This window comes from Lissotriton helveticus, chromosome 9 (genome assembly GCF_964261635.1).
Source record: "Lissotriton helveticus chromosome 9, aLisHel1.1, whole genome shotgun sequence".
Taxonomy (NCBI): Eukaryota; Metazoa; Chordata; class Amphibia; order Caudata; family Salamandridae; genus Lissotriton; species Lissotriton helveticus.
The window spans coordinates 595,431,910-595,455,696 of record NC_136070.1 but is presented as its reverse complement, the minus strand read 5'-3'; the positions used below and the strand labels follow the sequence as shown (position 1 = coordinate 595,455,696).

The 23,787-nt window shown below is 47.4% G+C and overlaps 1 protein-coding gene across 1 annotated transcript in view; it reads left to right on the top strand.

Moving 5' to 3' along the window:
* Positions 1 to 23,787, top strand: part of EML3 (EMAP like 3) — a 313,736-nt gene that overhangs the window by 146,725 nt on the left and 143,224 nt on the right. The window contains exon 5 of the mRNA XM_078660596.1: positions 5,175 to 5,297. Coding sequence (XP_078516722.1) covers positions 5,175 to 5,297 — 123 coding nt within the window. The remainder of the gene's footprint in view (positions 1 to 5,174; positions 5,298 to 23,787) is intronic.

Below are 23,787 nucleotides of genomic sequence, written 5' to 3'. Positions count from 1 at the left end.
GACCTTGACCCCCTGATGCAGCACCCAACAAGGAGGACCAATGCCGTGCCCACCCATGTCCAGGTCCTGTGCTGCCTGCACCTCCTGGCCTCCGGAAGCTTCCAGAGGATAGTTGCATATGCAGGGGGGATATCCCAGAGTACACTGTCACGCTGCCTACAGAGTTTCCTGGACGTCATGCTGAGCCGGATACACCACTACATCACCTTCCCAACAACCCAACAGGACTTAACGTGAACAAAACTGGACTTCTATCACACCGCCCATTTCCCACTTGTAATTGGCTGCATTGACTGTACCCACATACACATCTGTCCACCCGCAGAGACCGAATACATGTACCGGAACCGCAAGTCATACCACTCCCTCAACATCCAGATGGTCTGCAATGCGAAGACCATCATCACAGACATTGTGGCCCAATACCCGGGGAGCACGGATGATTCATTCATCTTCCGGCACAGCGGCATACACACCCGCTTGGCCAGGGGTGATTTTGGCGAAGGACATCTCCTAGGTATGTACACATGCCCACATTCAGTATGTCATGACCATGTTGCAGCGCATAACAGGCACTGACCCTCTGCTCCTACCTTCAGGTGACAGCGCCTACGGCCTCCGTGAATACCTCCTCACCCCATACCTCAACCCTGCTACACCACAGGAACGGCGTTACAATGCTGTGCACATACACACAAGAAATATTATTCAGCGGACATTTGGCATGTTAAAGAGTCGATTCCGCATCCTCCACAAGACTGGTGGGGCCATCAAATACCAGCCTGAGGTCTGCTGCCGCATCGTGGCCGTGTGTGCCATACTCCACAATATTGCCATCAAGTGGAGGATACCTGTGGAGGTGTCTGGTAGTGAGTCGGAGGGGGACAACCTGCCACCTGCACATGTGCATCATGCACGCAGGGAGAATCCTGCTGAAGGACACAGGCACCGCAACAACATCACACTGAACTATTTCTAGTGCACCCATACCCCTCACACAACACTGCACTCATGCATGCCACATGAATTAATGACATGAGGAAGATTTGTGTTCAAAATAAATTCTTATTTTTTTGGTCAACAAGCTCTGGATGTGCTTTACATCAGCGAAAATTTGTACAACTGTATTGATTCATACAGGCTCTTGTCTCCAGAGTAGGCGTGCGTGGTTACCTCACCAGGCACTGCCGGTAAGGTATAGTCAGTCACTGTCGCCTCCTGCCGGACGCACCATGTCGCCTCTCCAACTCCACGTTGGGAGTGTCCGGCCGTGATGCAGCATTGGGCCTGGAACTGCGGCGCCTTTCAGGTAGCACCGGCACAGACAGGCTGCGCAGGCTCAATGTACCCTCACTGGCATCATCCCCCCCTTGCATGGCCATGGCCGCACACCTGTTGGTTCTCCACAGCGGTGGTGACCTGCTCCAGGGCCCTTGCTACATCTTGGCAGCATTGTACCATCTGCAGCTGCATTGCCAGTGACCTGCGCGACAACTGCAAAGTGGCGTTCCCGATGAGGTGGTTTGACCGGGTGTAGGCAGACAGCCTTGTCAGCAGCTGGCGGTGGCGTCGGTGGGTGATGTCCTGCTGCGCCACCATCAGTTGGTTGCTCTCTTTTAGTGCTGCCGTTAGCTCCTGCACACTTTCTGTCAGTTGGCTGATGTTGCGCACAGTCTTGTGCAGCTGCATGGCTGCCATGTGCTGTGCCTGCTTGCGGTGCACAGCAAGCATCCGAGCCTCAATTCCTAGCCCTAGGTTTTGTGCCTGTTGCTCCATGTCTGGCGGTGTGGCCACGGAGTGCTGCTGGCTCATCCTGCCGCTTGCCTGGGAGCGCACAGTGGCTGTGCGGCATGTCTGCCTCCTGGGTGGTGGTGGGGTCTGCTCCACTGCCATGCGTGACGCCTGGGGTGGTTGCGCCCCTCCTATGTCTGCAGGGGGGCCCTGTGCGTTTGGGGACAGTGCTTGTCCAGGTGCTGGTGCAGGTGCAGGTGCTCGTGATGGTCCAGGTGCTGGTGCAGGTGTATGTGATGGTCCAGGTGCTGGTGCTGTTTGTCTCTCTCCCTCCGTCTCATCTGGAGTCTCCACGATGTGGAGAGTCTCGCTATCAGACGTCTCAGCATCTGCAGCACCTGTGAGGTGAATGAGTGCATGCTTCATGATATGATTCAGGCACCTGGGATGTAGCAACATGCATGCAGGCTTGCATTCCCTGACTGGCTTTAGGGGTATGTTTCACTTGACTGTTCTGGCTGTGTGTGGCTATCAGGTCACATTGTCACACTACAGGTCCCACTATGCAATTGGGCGTTTGGGATGGGCAGGGATTGCATTACTGGGGTTACCAATATGACTTGCTCTTGGGGCATGGGCATTGTAAGGGGCCGGGGTCGCAGTTGCATTGCTCTTACCTTGTGATTGGTGTTTGGCACGGGAGGTGTCCAGCTGAATGACCCCCATGCAGGTTGCAGGGTTAATGGTGTCCTCCACCAAGTCCCCAGTGGTGTGTTTGCCGGAACTGTGGAGTCTCCTCCTCCTGTGGCCAGTCTCTCCCCCAGTCTCTCCGCAATGCGCTCCTTGGCACGGCCTTTGAGGTCGTACCACCTCATCTTGAGGTCATCGATTGACCGCTGTGTCACCTCTACGGCGTTGACCTTTGCCCTGATGCGCAGCCAGATGCGCCTTTTGGTAGCCCCGGACACCTTCCGGGACAGCTTACCAAACAGCTGATCATGGTCCCTGCTGACTCCCTCAATCAGGTACTCCAGCTCTTGTTCAGAGAACTTTATTTTTCTCTTCCTGCCTGTGTCACTGGATCCTGCTGCATCCTGGGACATTCTGGTGTCAATGTGTGTCCTGTCTTGGAACTGCAGGGTGTGTCTCCTGGAGCTCAGTGCTGTGCTTCCTCCTCTATCCAGCTCTGTGTTCCAAATGAGGCATGGAGCTGCCTACTTCCTGGTTGTGATGTTATCATTGGGCTCAAAAAGCGACTTCCCGTTTTTGCGATCTCGCAATATGCGAGATCGCTATTTGCGATTTCGGTATTTGCGAAATTGCAATTTGGGGTTGGGAAACAGCCGATTCTGCGAATTAATAGCGATTTTCTGTAATTCGCATACGGCGATTGCTGCCGATTGAGAATCGCAGTTGATTAGCGATTTTGATGATGCATCCCATTCTGCGAATTCTAGATAGCGAATCGGTATTTTTCGCTATTTAGAATTCGCAGAATGGGTGCTTGATGCATCTGGGGGTATTTCGGTTTAAAAAGGGGTGTCGGTTTAAAAAGTGGTGTCCTTTGCTTTGATTGACCTCTGTTTGGGCGAGCCTGTAAGAACAAATGATACAAAGTTGCATTCTCAGATGAGTGCATTTCCTAAGGCTGTGAAGGGCGTGTCTAATGCAATGATCATGTACACAGATAGTTAGAATAGTGTTCTGGAGCGCTGTGATTGATTTCTTGTTGTATACACTTTGGTATGCGCCATTCAGGGCCGGACTAGCCGTAGCTGGCATCAGGCGTTTTCCCGGGAGGCTGGAAGGGTGTGGGCTGGTTTTACAGCAGTGGGGGCTGTTTTTTTGTTGTTACTGAGGGCCGGTTTTGCAGTGGTACTGCAACATCGGCCCCCAGAACTAAAAGCAGCAGTGCTTCACACTAGCATCCCCCCTGCCTTCCCGTGGCTGCTCCTAAAAAATTGCCAGGGCTGCTTTGAGTTCCCAGTCTGGCCCTGGTGGCATTCCTGGCACTTGCAATTCAGTGCAGGACGGTCAGTGCGGCACTGCCAGCGTACCACTGTGGCCAATACATCTTGGCAGTTGCAGGTGGGAAATAGCTACAGTTTGATACTAGAACCCGTGATCAGAAACGGGGACTAAGGAGAGGCACACCCGATAAAAGGAAGCTGAGGAATGGGGGCCCATTGTAAAAAATGACAAAAGAAGAGGTATGCGGGCTGCAGAAGCAACAAAAACACCAAGATTGCACCCCTTCCCCTCCCCACAGTTTGTACTGCTCAACACATCAGCACCTCTCTAGCCCAAAAAACGGATAGGAAGCAGTCAGTGTGGGACAGGGTGGCATGTTTACAAGGTTTAAAAGATGTTAGGCAAGGAAATCGCCGTGCAACAAACACCACCACTAAACAGGCAATGGTGAATGTTGCCCTATGAAATATCCTTCCTCTGTCTGTACTTATCCCCCACAACTGTACTCTTCTGCTCTCTAATAGCTTTCACTAGCTGGCCTACTATCATCAGGTTAATCTTGAGCTAATCCAGATTTTTTTAACCAGCATCACTCTGCATGTTGAAACTTGCAGACCCGTGTTTAAAATACAAGGATGTATAATCCTAGAGTCCAAAGTGCTGTTGGTTAACAGGTCAGGACTGGTTCATGACACTGAGCCAATTGTTAAATGTACAGTGGCAGTTGGTGACCCACAAAAATGGTGAGTCGACATTAATACAATTAAAACGACAACAAAAATAGTTTAAAAAACATGTAAATAAACATTTAAAAATGAAAAAAAACTTTTACTCACCTTAGCCTGCAGCACGTCCTCGGTGTTCTCCAGTCCCTGTTTCCAGACTCCTCCAAGCATGAGGTTCCACAGCTTCCACAGGTCCTAATGCAATCCAGACACTGCCCTCATGCTGCATGAGAGAAGTATCTGGATTGGCTGGAGCAGGCTGCCTCAGCATTTCGAAGAACACTGAAGGCCCGTGCCTGCTCTCCAAACCAGTTGTTAATGACAGCAGGGTTGGAGAGGTTGAATTGCGCATGCCTGTTTGGCCGTAATAATGTAATCGGCCAAACCGACATGTGTAATTCATACTGAAGGGGCACCTTATCATTGCTGCCAATCAGCGGCAATGACACACTGGCCCTGCCCTGCCCTCTACATTCGGCAGAAATCTGGAAAAATAAAAAGGTTAAAAAAAAATCATTTTTTTAAATATTATATTTTACCAGCTTTCTGAACAGCCGTGTGGGGGGCAGCGCTCCTCCGCTTCCATGGCGGAACCGCAGCTGCAAATGTATAGTTCCCTTATTTAAAGTATCTTCTCCCCCATGAGTCTCTGTCTTGCCGCCAAACTGCTGGCATATTTTGCCACGCTGATCCTTGTTTATTATGGTCTCTGTTTGTTTACTCTTTCTCTCCTTCACTTTGTTTTAGAATTCGCCGGTCCGCCTCCACAGACAAGCCTGCAAAGGATGGACTGGAGAAGGCCAAACTGAGATTGACTAAGAAAGCTGCCTCATCCGCTAACCTGTTCAACCGCTCTAGTAGCCTTGAGAGGTAAGGGAGAAGGGCTGCTATTAGAGTGCAAAGCTGGAAAAGGTGTGTCATAAACATGGAGAGGCAAGGGGTCAGGTGCTTCTTTAGCCTGGTGAGATAAGGGGCCATGTGCTTCAGTAGCCTGGAGAGTTAAGTGCCCTTCCATAGCCTGGAAAAGTAGGAAGGCATGGACTTGAATAGCCTGGAGAGGTAAGGAGGTTGGGCTTCAATAGTCTGGATAGGTAAGGTGATTTTCCATCATCCATCTGCATAGGAAGTGACATCACTGGATTTCCCATCATCCATCTGCACAGGAAGTGACATCACTCCTCTCCTCTCCCAGGACCTACTTAATGGTAGGCACAGCGTGGATGTGCAGCATACCTGCGCAGTGGGTTTGCCACTGGTGTGCTAAATGCAAGCCCGTCTGCATCCAGCGTCAGGAACGCTGGTCCTCCCCCTCCCGTCGCTTCAATCCTGGCGCCACTCCCTATGCTGCTGACTCATCACACCCCACAACCTCGAAGGAATGTTCTCCTGTGCTTCCTGCAAGTTTTTATGCATTTACCCACATCTAACACAGTCTTCACCTGCACAGACAGCACCCAACAACTCACTTTCTCAGATTAACACAGTCCTGCAACCACCCACACAACACTCAGCACTCACATTTAAGGTCTATAACAACCGCTCACTCACCAAACAAGCCGTATAGATCTGGGACCTGCTGTACAACAATGCCCTGGGCCTACTTTTCCTCACTGAAACTTTGCTGGACTCACATTGGCACCTGACACCTCAATGTAAATCCAGTATTTGTAAAGCGCACAGCTACCCGGAGGCATCCTGGTGCTGGGGGCCGCCAGGAAGATTAAGCGAGCTATTGTCCAGAGTCACATGATGCTGGGCTGACCTGCGCTGGGGATTGAACCGTGAGCCCCAGTGCACGGTGTCAGTCGCCCTAGCCGCAGCGCCACACCTCTTCCCCCCTGGCTACAAGGTCACTAGGCCAGACAGACTTCACAAACCTAGGACTACAGAGGTAGAACCTACACCCACCCACACCATCCACGCCCAGAACCTTGGGATTGTCATCTACAGCAAACTCAATATGACCGCCCAAATCTACGCTGTCACTGCCTCATGCTTCCATACCCTGAAATGCGTAGGAATTTTCAAATAGCTTCCAATCAGTACCCAGAAAACTGTCACACAAGCTCTTGTCACAAGCAAGCTGGACAACAAGTACACCCTCTATGCCGGGATAAACAAAAAAACTCACCCAAAGGCTGCAGAGCATTCAGAACTCGGCAGCCCAAATCACTCTCAAACTCCCACGCTGCACTCGCATCATACCACACCTGAAGGAGCACCACTGGCTCCCCATTCACAAATTAGCACAATTCAAACACCTCACCCACATTTTCAAGGCACTACATAACACTGTCCCAGCATACCTCAACAATCACATCTGCTTTCACAAACCTTCCAAACACCTCTGCCCATCCGATCTCCAACTTGCACATATCCCGCTCATATGGAAAACCAGATCCAGCAGTCAAGCCTTTTCCTATATTACTCCTAAAGAGTGAAATGGTCTGCCGCTACACATAGGTACCTCCTCCTCACTTCTTGAATTCCACTACAGGCTGAAGACCCAGTTTTCACTCGCCTATAGGTTTTGCTAGAACCACACCTCCTCAGTGCCAGGATACCCTCCTGGATGATAGTGCGCTCTACAAACCTTCATAACATAGCATGAGGTCCGGAACATCCTTAGCTGGAGAGGTATGGTGCCATGGCTATCATTGACGTGGTGCAATAAAGAGAGTGGGGTGTCAATGTGGAAGGAAAAGTTGACAAAGGAGGCAAAGGGTATTGTATAACATCAGCCTAGACAAGTAAGGTGGTTAGGAGTGTCATTAGCATTAGACGCAGGGCCGGACTGGCCGTAGTGGGCATTGGGCGTTAGCCCAGGAGTCTGGAATGGTGGGGACCAGTTTTGGAGCAGTGGGAGCTGGTTGTGAAGCAGTGGGGGCCGGCTTTGTTACCGGGGTGCGGTTTTGCTGCCATATCAGCCCCCAGTAACAAAAGAGGCAGTGCTGGCGGTTGGTTTTGTTAAGCAGCAGAGCTTCAGGTGTGGCTGGTCTGACAAAATTGCCACGGCTGCTTTGGTTTCCTCTGATGGCAAGATGGCTGAATATGGGACCCATCAGCCTGGAGACATAAGAAGGTACGAAAAAATGGGTATCATGAGACTGGAAAGGCAACAACAGTGAGGGGTAGTCAATGCAGAAAAAGGGAGTAACAGATTCGGACCACAATGTTGTGTGTCCAATTACAAAGACAAACCTGATGGAGTTTTCTGAGCTTTCAAGTAATGCAATGAGTCACCGACCTGTACTGACCAAAACATTCACGTAATGCATGGTGGCATTGTTTAAGGTTCTAAGGTAGAGATACGTGCTCACTATTTAACATGAGGGAATACATTACTCTCAGAATACAATACAGTAAACTGGGGTCTTTGGATGCTCAGTTTGAAACAACAGGGAAATTATAGATTGTTCCTCGGTGGAACCAAGCTCCCTTGCAGCCCAGCTGCCACACCCTACATTGCCAAACAGTAGCGGCTGCTACCGAACAGGGATGGTGGGGCAGGTGAGGGTGAAGGGGAGGGGGGAATAATACAAATAAAGATCTCTTACCTTAAGATCGCCGGCCGCCACCTCATCTTTCTCCGTTCTCCTCTGCACTCAACAAGTAGGAAGCACACAGCCGCCCAGAATCCCCTAACCAATCACAATGCTTCTTTACAGCAGCGTTGTGATTGGACTGAGCGCCGTGGTTCGGCGCTGAGGCAGGAACTGGCAAGCTGTGCATGTTCTCCACCCAGGCTGTAATGCAGCCTGGGTGGAGAACATGCAGAGTGCGCATGATGGTTTGGGCAGCCGTCTCAGGCCGGCCAAAACATCATGCACACTTAAGATGCTGCTACCACTTCTCACCCATGAGGTGGGGAGTCTTGCCCCACCCACCCGGCTTCAACTGAATAAAAAAAAAAATGATAACGGAACGTAATTATCATTTTATTTTTTGTATTCAGCTTGCAGTTGAAGCAGTGGGGCAATGCTCCTCCACCTCAGCAGAGGAGCCACCGCTGTTGCCAAAGCAGGAACACTTTGTTGGTGAGCACATGTATGCACATTCACATGCAGGACATTCAGTAGCTCCCAGGGGCCTGTGTGATCAGAATTTCTTCTGTAATGTTTTGAATGTTTTAATGTTATTCCCCTTACAACCAGTGGCATCCTTCATTGTGACAGTCCCTACAGTATAAGGATGAATCATGTTGAGAAAACAGGCAATTGCGCTAGCCCTTAAATGTAAACGAAAGTAAACCCTGCTCCTTGCCAGGGGGACATAAACCTTTTTAGGTCTTGCCTGAGCCAGCGCATACACTGCACTGGGGAGACTTTTAGTTACTGGGCTTCAAAAAGCCCGACCACAGTGTTTTGGGAGGCATAGAGCGTGGAGTTGCACTCACAAGCGCGCACGCCTCGCTCCGCCTCGCCTCTCCGTCTTGTTCGCGCTTCAACGCTCCTCCCCCTTCCCCACCACAGAGCGCGTCTCGCGGACGCGCGTCTTTTTGTTGCTTGTTTAGCAAGCTGCATTTCAGAAATATTCACAACAATGCAAATCACACTATTAATACCCTGCAAACTCTGTGCCACTGTGAAGGATCATTCTACTACTGAGAGCAAGTAATATCGTGGTGAACAGGTGCATTCACGGAAGTGAGTGGACTCTACTATTAAAAATGAGTCTATGAATAGGAATGCTTTCACCGTGAATTACATTTCTGCATTCATGTTCTACTTGAAATCACTACCTAAATTATTTCAACAGATAAATTTTCCACTGATTTCGTATAAAAACCATCTACTGCTGGTGCTTTAGATAGCATCTATCTCCACATTGAGAACAGCTTAAAGGTAGGTGCACCGTCACTGTGTTTTGCCCCTTGACGACTGTCCAGCCTCCGGCCTGGCGCAATATCAAGCTTTATTAAGGCTATCATGGGTTGCTGGTTTATGTGGTTCTGAACGCCAGTCCTTCAAGTAGTTCATTTAGGAAGAGTCGTTCATCGGTGTTGGTAACGACCTTATGGGCTACTAGTTGTAAGGGATGTGCGTTTCTTGTAACCTGCTTTCACTGGAAAGAACAGCGAACCGTTGATTCTAAAACTTGGCAGAGTGATGGAAGCCTTTCCCCTGTTTCGATGATTGAAGGCGGTCCTAGCAAGGATCTTGTGTTGCGGTCTGGGACCCATCGCCAACTATACCAGTAGCCCATGGTAACTATGGAACATTAATTATCCAGTATTAGGGATGTCTTTCATAGATTTACATACCTGAATCATTCCCCGTCGTCGGAATGGGAGTCCCCGGTACATAAAGTTATGTCCCATAGACATATAGATAAATAGGCCTAAAGGCCTCACATTAGTAACCTATCTCTGTCCTTTTGTAGAAAGGACCAAACTCTAGAAAAGAGCCAATCAGCTGTCACCTCCCTCTAGAACCCTCCTTGGAGGAGCCTCAGTCCCTCAGATTTTCTACCGCACGTTGTGCTAAGGGAGTCTCCTCTGAACTCTGCTCAGATTTTTCTTCACAACTGGTTTCCAGTGTTCTTGGATATCTTATCCTGTTTCTTCTGTGACTGCTGATACTATCATGGCTGACACACCAAAAAAGGGTCTTTTTAGATCCTGTGGTTCATGTGGAAAGAAAAGGCTACATGTGGATGACCAGCATAAAGACTGCCTATATTGCCTGTATCCGGACCATTCTTCTAAAGACTGCAAGGTATGTCATTCCACTAAAACCCTCAAAGACCATGAAGGACGCCTTTTAATCTGGCTCCAGAGGCTGAAAGACAGGGACCACCTTGAGTCTTCTGAGGAAAGTGAAGGTTCTTCAGTCTCTTCAAGATCTTCTCTAAAGAGACCAAGGGTGGCTTCTCCTAGCCCTACGGCTCCTCCTCAAAAGAAGACATCAAAGAAGTCTTCAAAGGTTCTCTCTAAGGCAACTTCTGTGAAGGTTTCCTCTCAGGAAGTTCACACCTTCAAAAAGCCTGTTTTGACACCGTCGACGACGGCATCGTTGACGACATCTTCATCGTCAAGAAAAGCTGTGTCTACTGCTTCACATGTATCTACGTCAACGACGACTGTTTCTACGTCGACGGCATCGTCGTCATTATCCACGTCGACGGCATCGTCGTCATTATCCTCGTCGACGACTACGACCCCATCGTCGACGGCAGGTAAGACTTTGTCGTCGACGATAGCCATCAAGAGAGGATCAGGAGGAGGAATATCATCCGCCACCTCAACCTATGGTTTGTCTTCCAGCCTCTTTAGTTACTGATTTACGGTACCTCATTCAAGACTACAAACAGAGGTTTCCAGAGTCTCCTGCTCCACCACCTACCACAGTATCTCCTTCACCAAGACCACGGCCTCCACCTTTAAATATTCAGCCTGAGCGGTTTGATCTGCCACATCTTCCGACTTCTGATGAGGAAAAGGAAGAATAGCAGGAAGAGGGAGAACTGCAAGATACCCAATCTATGCATGATGACTGGGATGACTATGTCATTCCCTCTCCCGCGTCTCCAGTGCCTGGGCCCGTAGATTCTCCACCAGGCGACATTGGAGGGTTCCATAACGTAGTTGAAAGGGCCGCTCAACGTTTTCAAATAGCAATGGTCTCTCAAGAACAAGACTGTTTCTTGTATGATTTTAAAGAACCTCTCCAAAAAGCAGTGAGGTCAATAAACCATTATTGAATATTTATGGACTCAGGGTGTTAAAGTCATGCAGAACCCTTCCTCCGTACCTCCGGTGGTACCTCGATTGGATAAAAAGTATAGAACACCTGATATTGCACCGGCTTGTTTGATAGGACACCCCAAACCGGACTCAGTGGTGACACAGGCGGCACAGAAGAATTCCAGAAATCCTTCTGCCCCATTATCGGCACCTCTGGATAAGGAAGGCAGGATGTTAGACAATATTGGGAAGCGGTTCTCCTCAATGTCTGCAATGACGGTGAAGGCAGCCAATGCCTTAGCGCTCTTGCGACGCTACAATAGACAATGATGGGCTGATATAGCCCCATATCTATCGGAATTACCAAATACATCCAAAGAGGAGGTAAAGAAAATTTTACTAGAGGGTGAAACCTCGGCGTCAGAAATAATAGACTGTGCGATGGATATCGCTACAACTGGTTTAGGTCAGCTGGCTGGAGCAGCAGTCTTGCGACGGCAAGGGTGGCTAAGGGCAACTTCCATTCGTCCCGAGTGCAAACGAAAATATTGGATATGCCCTATGATGGGCAATTGCTCTTCGGCTCCAAAATTGATGAAGCGCTGCAGAATCTAAAGAACACGGACACCGCTAGGCCTCTGGGTACTCTCCAGTACAAGAACCAGTCCTTTCGTGGGTCTAGAGGAAGAGGACAGTCCTCTTATAGAGGAAACTATCAATACAGGTCTTCATACTCTTCAGGCCAGAGTCGACCCCAATATCAGCAACGCCAGCAACATGGACAACAATCTTCTTATGGTAAATCGTCCTTTCGTGGTAAAGGACAGCGGCAAAACAATGGGCGTAGACAACGACATGTCTCTTCAGCCAGTCCCAGATTCATTTCCCTCATCAAAAATTGGAGGAAGGGTTTCCCATTTCTTAACAAATTGGAGAAAGATTACCACGGACCGTTAGGTCCTTCAATTGATTCAACTCGGCCATTCTCTGGAATTCACGCATATTCCAACCCAAACTCCTCCCCGCCCAATGAATCACAAAAATCTACGGCTGCTTCTCCGAGAAGTCTCTCTTATGCTCCAGAAAGGGGCAATAGAAAAGGTACTTCCGTCTCAAAGAGGAAGGGGATTTTACTCTCGCTTCTTTCTAATTCTGAAAAAAGAGAAGAAGCGGAGACCAATTTTGGACCTCAGGGCCCTCAACAAATTCCTGAAGAAGCAGTCGTTTCGCATGGTAACGATCCAGGAGATCTTACAACTACTGGAAGAGGAAGATTTCCTGACGTCCCTGGACCTTCAGGGCGCTTACTTCCATATCCCGATTCACAGAAATCACAAAAAATATTTAAGGGTTGCAGTGGCAGGCAGACATTTTCAATTTTGCGTCCTGCCCTTCAGGCTCAGGTCTGCACCTCGCTTCTTCACAAAATGTCTTTCCCCAGTTGCTGCATATCACAGGCAGCGCCATCATCAAGTCTTTCCGTATCTGGATGACTGGCTGATCAAGGCTCCATCTTTGGAAGACGCGTCCAGGTCTTCCAACGCTTGTCTGCAACTTTTCAATCATTTAGGACTCACACTCAATCGGGAGAAATCAGTCCTTCTACCTTCTCAGCGCATCAATTTCCTAGGTGCAACTCTCGACACACGACTAAAGAAAGCCTTCCCATCTCAAGAGAGAAAGAACAGGCTTTTGACACTGGCTATACTTGTGACTTGAAAGAAGACCTTAACAGTCCGACTTTTCAAATCCCTACTGGGAATGATGTCGTCATGTATCCTCTTGATACCTCACTGCAGGCTACACATGCGCCCCCTCCAGGAGGCACTCGCAAAACAATGGGTCCAATGCATAGGGTCTTTCGACGATCGCATAAAGGTCACTCCTCAAATGGTCAAGGCCCTTCAATGGTGGATATCGGTTCGAAACCTTTCTCAAGGCTTACCATTCCTGGTTCCGGCTAAACCACATGTCATCACGACAGATGCCTCCTTGGAAGGTTGGGGAGCTTTCCTCCAAGAGCTACAGATAAGCGGGAAGTGGTCCCCCTTAGAAAAGGGGCTCCATATCAATCTCCTGGAACTACTGGCAGTCTTCCTAGCCCTGCAAGCTTTCCTTCCAAGAATCAAAAATTCCCTGGTGCTCGTCCGTACAGACAACACCACGACGATGCACTACCTCAACAAACAAGGAGGGACTCGCTCAATGACACGCTCTCACGAGTCGCAGAAAATTTGGAACTGGGTAATCGGACACAATATATCTCTTCGGGCGGAGTATGTTCCAGGCATGGACAATGTGCTCGCCGATTCACTAAGCAGACAGAGAACAACGTCTCACGAGTGGGAACTGGATCAAGGAATCCTCAAAAAAAATTCTCGAGATGGGGTACTCCTCAGATCGACCTGTTCGCCACAAGGTCCAACACCAAATGCCCACACTTCGCAAGTTGGCATCCCCAGAAAGGGTCCCTAGGGAATGCATTTTCGATCGCATGGTGCAACGTCTTAGCGTACGCCTTTCCACCGTTTCCAATGATTCCCAGGGTCCTCAGAAAGCTGAAGGCGGAGCCTTGTACTCTCATTCTGGTAGCCCCAACTTGGCCACGCCAACATTGGTTCACGGAACTCCACCGTCTATCTCTGGAACCGCCGATGCGTCTGAAGAAGTTCCCATCTCTCCTCACGATGTGCAACCAGAAAGTCCAGCATCCGAATCTGGCCTCACTCAAATTAGCCGCTTGGCTCCTGAGTTCAGAGAATTTCAAAGCTTGACTATCCCGCCAGAATGTAGAGCAATCTTGGCTCGGGCTCGGGCTGATAGCACCAACAAAACATACTCTTTGAAATGGAAGAGATTTTGCATCTGGTGTAGAGGTCAAGGTATACATCCTTTCTCTTCCTCTCCGGAACAAATATTGCCTTATCTTCTCCATCTGGCGAACTCAGGCATGGCTCATGCGTCCATCAGGGTCCATTTGGCAGTGATATCCCGTTACAGAAGATCTCCTGTGGTCTAACAGATTGGTCAAACAGTTTTTAAAAGGACTCTACAGGACCTTTCCCCCCGTGAGAATTTTTCCACCTACCTGGCACCTGAACACAGTCCTTAACCAGCTTATGAAGCATCCCTTTGAACCGGTACACAGGGCTGACCTGAAATTCCTCTCTTGGAAGACAGCCCTCCTACTTGCTCTCACGTCCGCAAGAAGGGTGAGTGAGTTTCAAGCTTTATCAATACAAGAGCCTTTCCTGAAATTCAAGCAGGATAGAGTTATCTTGCGGACAAACCGAAAGTTTATTCCAAAAGTCTCGTCGGACTTCCATCGGTGGTCCTACGCTCTTTCTTCCCGAATCCCACAACGGCAGCGGAAAGGTCGTTGCACTCTCTAGATCTTAAGCGCTGCCTTAGATTCTATATTGAAAAGACAAAAACCTTCAGGAAGTCGCATCAGCTATTTGTAGCTTACAGTAGACCCAGAAGAGGTCTTCCACTCACCAAGCAAAGTATAGCCCGCTGGATTTCTGTAGCTATTTCGTTTTGTCATGAACAGGCAGGGCAGCCCCTGCAATCTAAGGTACAAGCCCACTCTACCAGGGCAATATCTACATCCATGGCGCTGTTTGCAGGAGTGCCGGTCATAGACATTTGTAGAGTGGCAACATGGAAGTCGCCACATACCTTCACTAGGCATTACTGCCTGGACACAGAACTCATGAAGGATGCTGCGGTGGAAAAAGCAGTACTTCATCATCTGTTTCAGTAGAGGTGAGCCTTCTTTTCATCCCTCCATCCTTCTCATGTATGCACATTTCTCTATTGTATAATTTGGTGGTATCTCTTCCTTCAAATGCATGTTTCTATCAGTTGTTTGATATGTTGTTATCTAATGACTTGCATATCCTATACCATCCGAAATGTGCTTTGTTCATTGCTTGCTACTCTGATTCAGGCATGTGAATCTATGAAAGACACCCCTAATACTGGATAAGAACTGCGTTACTTACCTGTAACTGCAGTTATCCAGTATTGGTGTCTTTCATAGATTCACATGCAACCCTCCCGCCTCCCTGGAAGGGCTCACCTACTTCTTTCAGTAATACGCCTACTTAGCTTTGTGCGTACGAAAATCTGAGGGACTGAGGCTCCTTCCAGGAGGGTTCTAGAGGGAGGTGACAGCTGATTGGCTCTTTTCTAGAGTTTTGTCCTTTCTACAAAAGGACAGAGATAGGTTACTAATGTGAGGCCTTTAGGCCTATTTATCTATATGTCTATGGGACATTACTTTATTTATGTACCGGGGACTCCCATTCCGACGACGGGGAATGATTTAGGCATGTGAATCTATGAAAGACACCAATACTGGATAACTGCAGTTACAGGTAAGTAACGCATTTCTTCTACGTGAAAGGATTCCCATTACAGATTCATTTACTTACAGCAATGCTGAAGCCACATACAGAGGAATGCCCAGATGCAGATAAAAAATGTTAAGTCCCATTTGTTCCTCACTCCAGTTGCATCAACATTTTTTTCTTCCGAAATGTAACAAATGCCGGATACCATTTTAATGGTATGGTTAAGGTATGATGAAGGTATTCAGAAAGTTAAGACCCAATATGTTTCTCATGCTTGAATTATGGGAGTGTTCCTAATTCCACACAATTTATTGTTTTAGCATGCTCTGCTTATGTCGAGTAGATACAGTACAGGAAATTTGTATGCGGCCTCTCTAATTCTATTTTTAATCAAGTAGGTTCAAAAGTGTCTCCTTCCAGCAATCGACTACTTTACTACAGAAAATTAAATTGTGTGCACACATACAAAAAATAAATAAATGGGATTTTAAGTCAGTACTACTGGCCCTGCTGTACTACCTTGAAATGTGAAACCCTAAAAATCCACTGGTCATGATTTAAAAAATCCAAATAATACATTCCATATTGACAAATCCAAAAATCATATGGTACAGAAATTAATTTATGAACTCATTAACTTTAAAGAAAAGCTTTCATTCAAATTACATTGACGCCTATTTCTGTTCTGCCATAGAAGTAGAAAATAATTCTCAATTTTTCACCAGGAATGGAATTTGGAGCTCATGAGATTTCTGAATTAAATTGTACACAATGCAGACTTTGGGCAATGATCGCAGGCAAGATTTTTCCCCACACATAAACTAACCTTGTTTGTACGATTCTGCGAGTGGAAGACGTGCTCTGATGTTTCTTCCGACTTGAACCTAATTGGATGAACGGCAAACGCGTGAAAGTTTGCAAAAATCGAGTGTCTCTTTTGGGACTGCCTGGATGTCTGCTTTTAAGCAGATTTCAGGTTGATATATCATCTTTTTTTCTCACTGGTATAGTTATGGTTAGGTCAAACAGCCAAAATTAGATAAAGGAATTATGGCACCGTTTGACCAATCTGCATGAAACTTTCAATCGACTTTTGTTTTTTGGGAGCATCTTTTGTGCAGATACTGCAAGTAGGGGAAAACAAGCATTTGCAATGCAATAGGTCTTGCATTTGTGAGAGTTTGAGCTGTTAGCATTGTAAATGACAATGCCTTATATTTACGTGTTGGTTTTTAAAACATAAATAAAAGGCATTGCCATTTACAATGCCAATAGCTTAAACTCTCGCAAATGCTAGACCTATTGCATTGCAAATGCTTGTTTTTCCAGAGACCAGGTGGAAAAACCCAAGCACTATCTAACAGTCAAAGGCATGCCACACAGGCATAGGCGCTGGAAGTAGGGGTGCGGTAGGTACGCCAGCACCCCCAAAATATTTATGCTGGAGTTCAGAAGGTGAATGAGCAATACAGATACCTTTAAATTTAGTTTTATGTCATCACATTTGATCTACACACGTCAAACGTCAAGCAGTTTCTTCCAAGAAATTGCTTCTTCTTCTTTTAGCTTGAAAAATTGTGTTTAATTTCCTTTCTTTGCCTACATCCTGGGAGTATTTCGTAATGTGAACCTTGTGACGATCTAACTGGGGTATGGGGAGTGTGAAAGGAAAGGCTGCAGAATGTCATTTTATTCTAACACACAAAATTAAAATACATTTAAATAAACTGTACAAATATTTCAAAATATATCTGCATTAGGAAGCACAAATAAATCACATATTTTGTAATTCTGAAGTGTGACGGAAATAAAAGATTTGTATAGGATCAAAGCAGTCAAGATGCTTTACTTTTGTAATGTGCAAATGATAAATGAAGAATATGTTTTGATACCTGGTTTCTACACGTGATCGTTTCCATGCTATATAGTTTTATCAGTAAAACTATTTAGTGGCTATTTCAATGTCTGTAAAGACAGAGTGCTACCGCACCATGCGTTAGAAATATATTTGTGACAGCGTGCTCTAAAATGCACCACATCCTACATACTACACCATGAGCGCTCTCCTGCTGAATGGGCGTGGCTCATTTACTACACTTGTTCTTTGGATCACTCTTGGATTTTGACAATGCTTATGGCTTCAGTGATGTTAGATTCACGGCAGCACCCACACTTGGCAAATTTTCCCAGCACCACTGTACACAGGAAGAACTCGCAGATGAAACCTCAAAAATTCAGAATATGACTCAGTGTAATGAGGAATACGGATCTATATTCGGAATATTGACTCTTCTTACCCTTTCCGCTATACAGGCCTTACATGATGAGAATATACCTGAGTGCCAGGTCTCGTTAGGTGACCGGAGCAGTCTTGCATGCACAACATATAACCTTGTTAGGGGTACTGTTTTCAAAGCATCACTTAGACATGTGACCATCATATGATCCAATCAATTACTGGTCGCAAAAGACTCACTGCACGGCCATATTTTGGGACCGACCCGGAGGAGGCAGTGCTTCAATACGAAAAAGGTAGACGAATCGGAAGGCCCTTATTCCACATCTGGAAGGACATGGCGATACGCCAACTGTCATATAGCTGTCTAACCTTCAGAAATGACGCTGAAAACCAGGTTCAAATTCCAGAAGGGAGGTCTGTTTGATGAAACAACCATCTCCCCAGAACACCTCTGGCCTGAGAGCCAGCCAATCGTTGTTGTCATAGTGACTGAGGTAAAGTGACATGGATAAGAAGAAACCCACTGGAACCTGGAAAATACTGGCACAGTGTACCAAAATATGCAACACAATGTGTGCACAACAGATTAACCTATATGGATGCCACTTTTGGTGCTCCCAACCCGAGGAGAGTGACACAAGTAAAGCCCACAATACATGAAATGAAATGAAATTTGTACTTGTAAAGTGCACTTATACCCCAACTGGGGTGTCCTGGCGCTGTATGCATACCGCTGTGGAACCCTTCCTGGCTTTTCCCTGTGAGATGTCCACTCCTGGGCACCCCCAAGGTGAAGCCAGGCATCCCAGTGCTGTTGGGGCCGTTGTGGAGATTAAGCAAGCTATTGCCCAGAGTTGCAGAGTGGGACCCATGATTAGAATAGGCACCGAGGCGAGAATTATCAGGTCCGAGGAAATTGAGCCCAAGACCCGCCGAGGCGGGAATTGAACCCTGGTCCCGGGCCAGACCTCTGCATCAGGGTCCGCCGCTCTAACCATTGAGCCACACTTTTCCATGTAGGATACACCCACCATCGAGGCAAGGTCCCACCTCCCAACATAACGATCTGGGAAGTGAGGAGACCAAGAGCACCATCTCCACATGGTGCAAGATACCTTTAACCCCCAAGATAACCTAGGAGGCAACCTCTGACCCACTCACGGATGGCCCCCAGAATAGCAACAGTTCCACTATTCCATCTGATCACTCACTTAGGACCAAAACCTATATTGTGAAATGCTTTTATGATTCAGGAACACATTTAGGACCCTTAGATTTGTCAGACACGACGATCACCAGTTCTGCTCATCTCAGACTTACTATATCTTGGATGTTTGAAATCTTGATCTTGCTATCTATCCCCTCTCTTGTCCAGCACCACATAGGTCTTAGGCAGCAGTTTTAGCCAGTAGAAGGTCTTCGCAAAAACTTGCAATGAACAACTAAGCCAAGAATCTCAGGACCAGAGTCTACCTATAACTTTTTGTTATTTCTGCCACAAAAACACAACATGTGGATTAATAGACAAGGAACACTCAGGTCACCAAAATCACCAGACGTAAACCTGGAACGGAAGAAAATTCAGTATGCGAGTACAGTAAATCCCCAGTTTCTCAGAACACCCTGAAGAGAAGCGCAGTGATGCCAGATGTGAGCAAGCAAGATGTCCAGAGCAGGTCTACACCAAGCAGCCTGACAACAGAAATAAGAGGTTCACTGCGTAGTCTTTATTAATTCTCAGATAACGCTCTCTTTATTTGTTGATGCATTGTCAACATTCAACCAACTTTAATAACTAATCCAACACACATTCATACATTGGGTTGTGCAATATTCGTTTGCACCACAGGTTACAATTGTATTTCCAATACAGGATCTCCAGAGCCACCTTGGATATGGGTTGTACCAGCAGGCCACAACCCATCTCCACTCAAATTGCTTGTTTCAAGCACCGGCATCTCGGGTAGGGCCGGAGAGTCCAGGACCACCAGCAGGACGGCCCCCTCTCCCGCCAGCCCGGAGCCCTATTGACTGCCCTCCTTGTTCCAGGATGAGCCAGTCCCAGCCAAAAAAAGGAGTCCCCGCCATTTTCTTGCCCGGGACCCCGCCAGTTTTACCTTTAACAACAGGGATGGGTGGGTGGGCAACTTGCTTCTAGCTGCGACCCGCGGCGCCCGAGGCAAGAGGACAAAGAGGGCTTCTCCCGCGTGCTCATTCCTCTTATTCTTTACCCTGGGGGAGGCTGCCTACGCCCATCGGTAACGCAATAAGGGTGCGCCCTACCTCCTCATGTTTCCTGTTGACCACTCCCCTCTGCCTCTTTCTAGCCGCCTCTCGCACTAAATGCCACTAAAGGCCCCCCTCCCCTAGACGCGGGGGGGGCCTCTCATAGTAGGCATATAACGTGCGCTTCGTCCCCACCATACTTTGCCTCCCTTTTGGCCCACCACAAAAAAGGCACCATACAAAGTACCATACAATACTTCTCTCTCCCAAACTCAAATGCATTCTACTCAACTGCAGATCGGCCTAGAGACACTCCTCCGACATCGCTGATCTCGTCTCAGCTAGGGATCTGGACCTGGCCATTCTAACAGAAACTTGGCTCACTGAAGCCTCTACCCCGATTATGGACATACTAGTCCCCCCCAACTATCACATCATTAGGCTAGACAGGTCTTCAGACAAGACGGGCGGGGGAATTGCATGCATTTTTAGAAGCAACCTCTCCGTTACTAAAGTCACCTCCCCCTCCCTCTCCTGTGAACTCCTCTGCCTTGACATCACCAGCGAGGGCAAACAAGTTTGTGCTTTACATCTCATCTATCACCCGCCTGGTGACAATCTCATATTCACCCAACAACTCATGGACATGATCACTTCCAATGCCGGTCGGCAGACCACCCAAGTCTACCTGGGTGACTTCAATCTCCACTGGAACGATCAGAAAGACACAGTGGTGAATAGTCTCAAAACTTTCCTTAATGCGCTTGACCTCACCCAAATTTGCGATAGACCAACACACGACAAAGGCGCGATACTTGATCTCATCATTGCCAAAGAGAATTCTACACTACTGGAGACGATTCTACCCTGCGACTGGTCAGATCACCACATTATCACCTTCTTTATCAATGAAAAAGTTAAACCTAACCCGGCTCAACCAATCAAATCCAAAACATGGAAAAGGGACATGAAGAATCTCAACCCCTCTACTCTGCCTCCCCACATCGGCAATCTCCTCCTTCCCCCTTCAGGTGCCTCGGATGTTCAATCACTGACTGACCACTACCTTGAATCTATGAATACATTAGTCAATGAAGTCGCCCCACTGCAACTGAAGAGAGTCTCCACCAAAACTTCTAACCCCTGGTATGACGGCCGACTCAATGACGACAGGGGTTCGATGCGAATGGCAGAGCGCACCTGGAGAGCGGACCCTTCAGCACTGCACCTCAAAAGGCTTAAAAACAAGAGAAATGCCTACTTCAGGAAAATAAAGCGCACAAAGTTGGACTTCTTCAGCCGCCAGTTGGACCAAGCAAAAAACAGGCCAAGAAAACTGTTCGAACTAATCAAGACCCAAACAAAGGCACAACCTTTACAATCAAATAGCACAACAAGCGACACCCCACACTGTGAAGACTTCTCTGCTTTCTTTAAGCTCAAGACTGACAACATAAGAAATGACCTCATCATAGATGTAAGCCGATTCCCCAACCACAACAGAATGGTTAACACTCAACCTAAAAACATGGCATCTTGGCTGTACTTCGATACCTACTCGGAAGAAACAATACACAATCTGCTCTGCACCTTGAAGCCCTCTAATCACCTCACAGACCCTCTACCTGCTAATGCTGTAAAAGACTTCATCCCCTTGCTCCTCCCTCTCTGGACCAAAATCATCAACTGTTCCCTGCAACAAGGCCTCATTCCAGACTCCCTCAAGGTGGGGCAAGTCACGCCTATACTCAAGAAACCTACAGCTGATCCGTCTGACCTAAACAATTACCGGCCCATCACCAATATCCCCACCCTGGCCAAACTGCTGGAGAAATGTGTCCAACTCCAACTAACAAGACACATTGACCAATTTGACCTCCTCAACTCTCATCAATCAGGCTTCCGAGCGAAACATAGCACGGAAACAGCTATGACACACATAATTGATGACGCCCTCCAAATTCTTGATCGCAATGAGTCCTGCCTCCTCATCCTTCTTGACCTCTCGTCAGCATTTGACATGGTCAAACATGAGAACTTGCTGGAGCTGCTAAGCACTAGAATGGGTATATCGGGAACGGTTCTCAAATGGTTTTCGTCCTTCCTTCACAACCGGTCTCAGAAGTTCAAGATCGACAATGTGCTATCTTCACCTGTGCCTGCAGATCTAGGTGTTCCACAAGGATCCTCCCTCTCCCCCACATTGTTCAACCTCGTCATGGAACCGCTCGCCACCTTGCTCCAAGCTTCTAATGTCCAATTCCATATGTACGCCGACGACACACAACTGTACCTAAAGCTTCAATCCCCGGAAGATATCAAACATCTGAATTCCACGCTTATTAACACTCAATCTTGGCTAGCCGATAATCACCTCAAACTAAATGCTCTGAAAACTGAGTTCCTTCTCATCTCACCCCCGGCGAAAATTTCAACCACCCAAACATGGCTCAACAACCTAACAGCACTCAATGTCCAACCCACCATCGTGGACTCAGCGAAATCCCTAGGCATTACACTGGACGCCAAGCTCAACATGCAGCAGCACGTCAGCAAAGCCACAAAAGCAGCTAATTTCCATATTAACACACTGAGGAAAATTAAACCCTTCCTCCCTGCTGAAGACTTCCAAACTGCTGTACAAGCGTTAGTCATCCCTCGAATAGACTACGGAATTGTGGCCCTCAGCGGACTCCCGCTTTCCACAACAGCACCCTTAAGAGCCTCCCTGAACGCTGCCGCAAGACTCATTACTGGCTCAAGAAAACATTCACATATTTCCCCAGACTTAAAGTCCCTAAAATGGCTGCCTTTTGAAGCCAGAATACAACTAAAAATTGCAGTTATGACACACGGGGCCGTGCACCACAATGCACCCAACTACCTCGCTCAAAAGTTGTCTATATCAGGAGGTTCGAGATCCAATAGAAGCTCAAAAAATCTACTCCTGAAACCCCGTAGATTCCGGAAAGAGAAAACTTACAAGCGCTCCTTCTCAGGTATGGCACCAGGATCTGGAATGCGCTCCCTCCTGAAACCAGGCGTATCTCCTCTACTGCACTCTTCAAGAAAGAGGTGAAAACCATCCTTCTGGCCAAGATCTCCTGAACGTTATAGGTGTTGGATCAGAGACTCTGCATTGCCTTGTGTCAATGCTCACCTTGTCCTTTGGCACTATACCTCTACTTGAGGGAGACACTACTACGCTACTTTCTTGGTACCTGAACACCTCTGGAGTGGGATCAATGACTTGTGCCGTTTTATATTACTTGTTTACCTGACAGTATATTGATATGTTTTATGTATGTTATTATTATCCATTCATGTTAGTGACTACTACATTGCTCCCATTACCTCTGTTCATTCCTACTGCCCCTACCCTGTCATTGTGAAGCGCTCTGATATCTGTAAGGATCTTGTTCGCGCTATATAAAACTTTGAATAAATAAATAAATAAATAAATAAGCTGATGTGGCCATCTCATTAGGAGGGGCTCTCTACCCATCTTCATTTCATACAACTGTTACCGATTCCTATCCCTATCCTGTGCAGCCTGCTCCTGTTATATGATATGCCCTATACAGGACCGAAAGCTGAAAAAAAGCTCAGGCTAGCTTTAATAGGCACCTACTTGGGATGCATCAAAGCAAGGCCGCCTCCAAGTCCTTATCTTCTAATTGGTCTACATCTCTTTCCCACTCTTCGTTGAGGCCACCTAGACAATGGGGTGTATTATTCACTAGTGTTTTGTAAATGAACACTATGGCATACTTAACACAGATATTTTGTAAAGTACTTACGAACAGCTTTTTTTAACACAAAACGGAGTAAAAAGCAGTCTTGAGCCAAGTC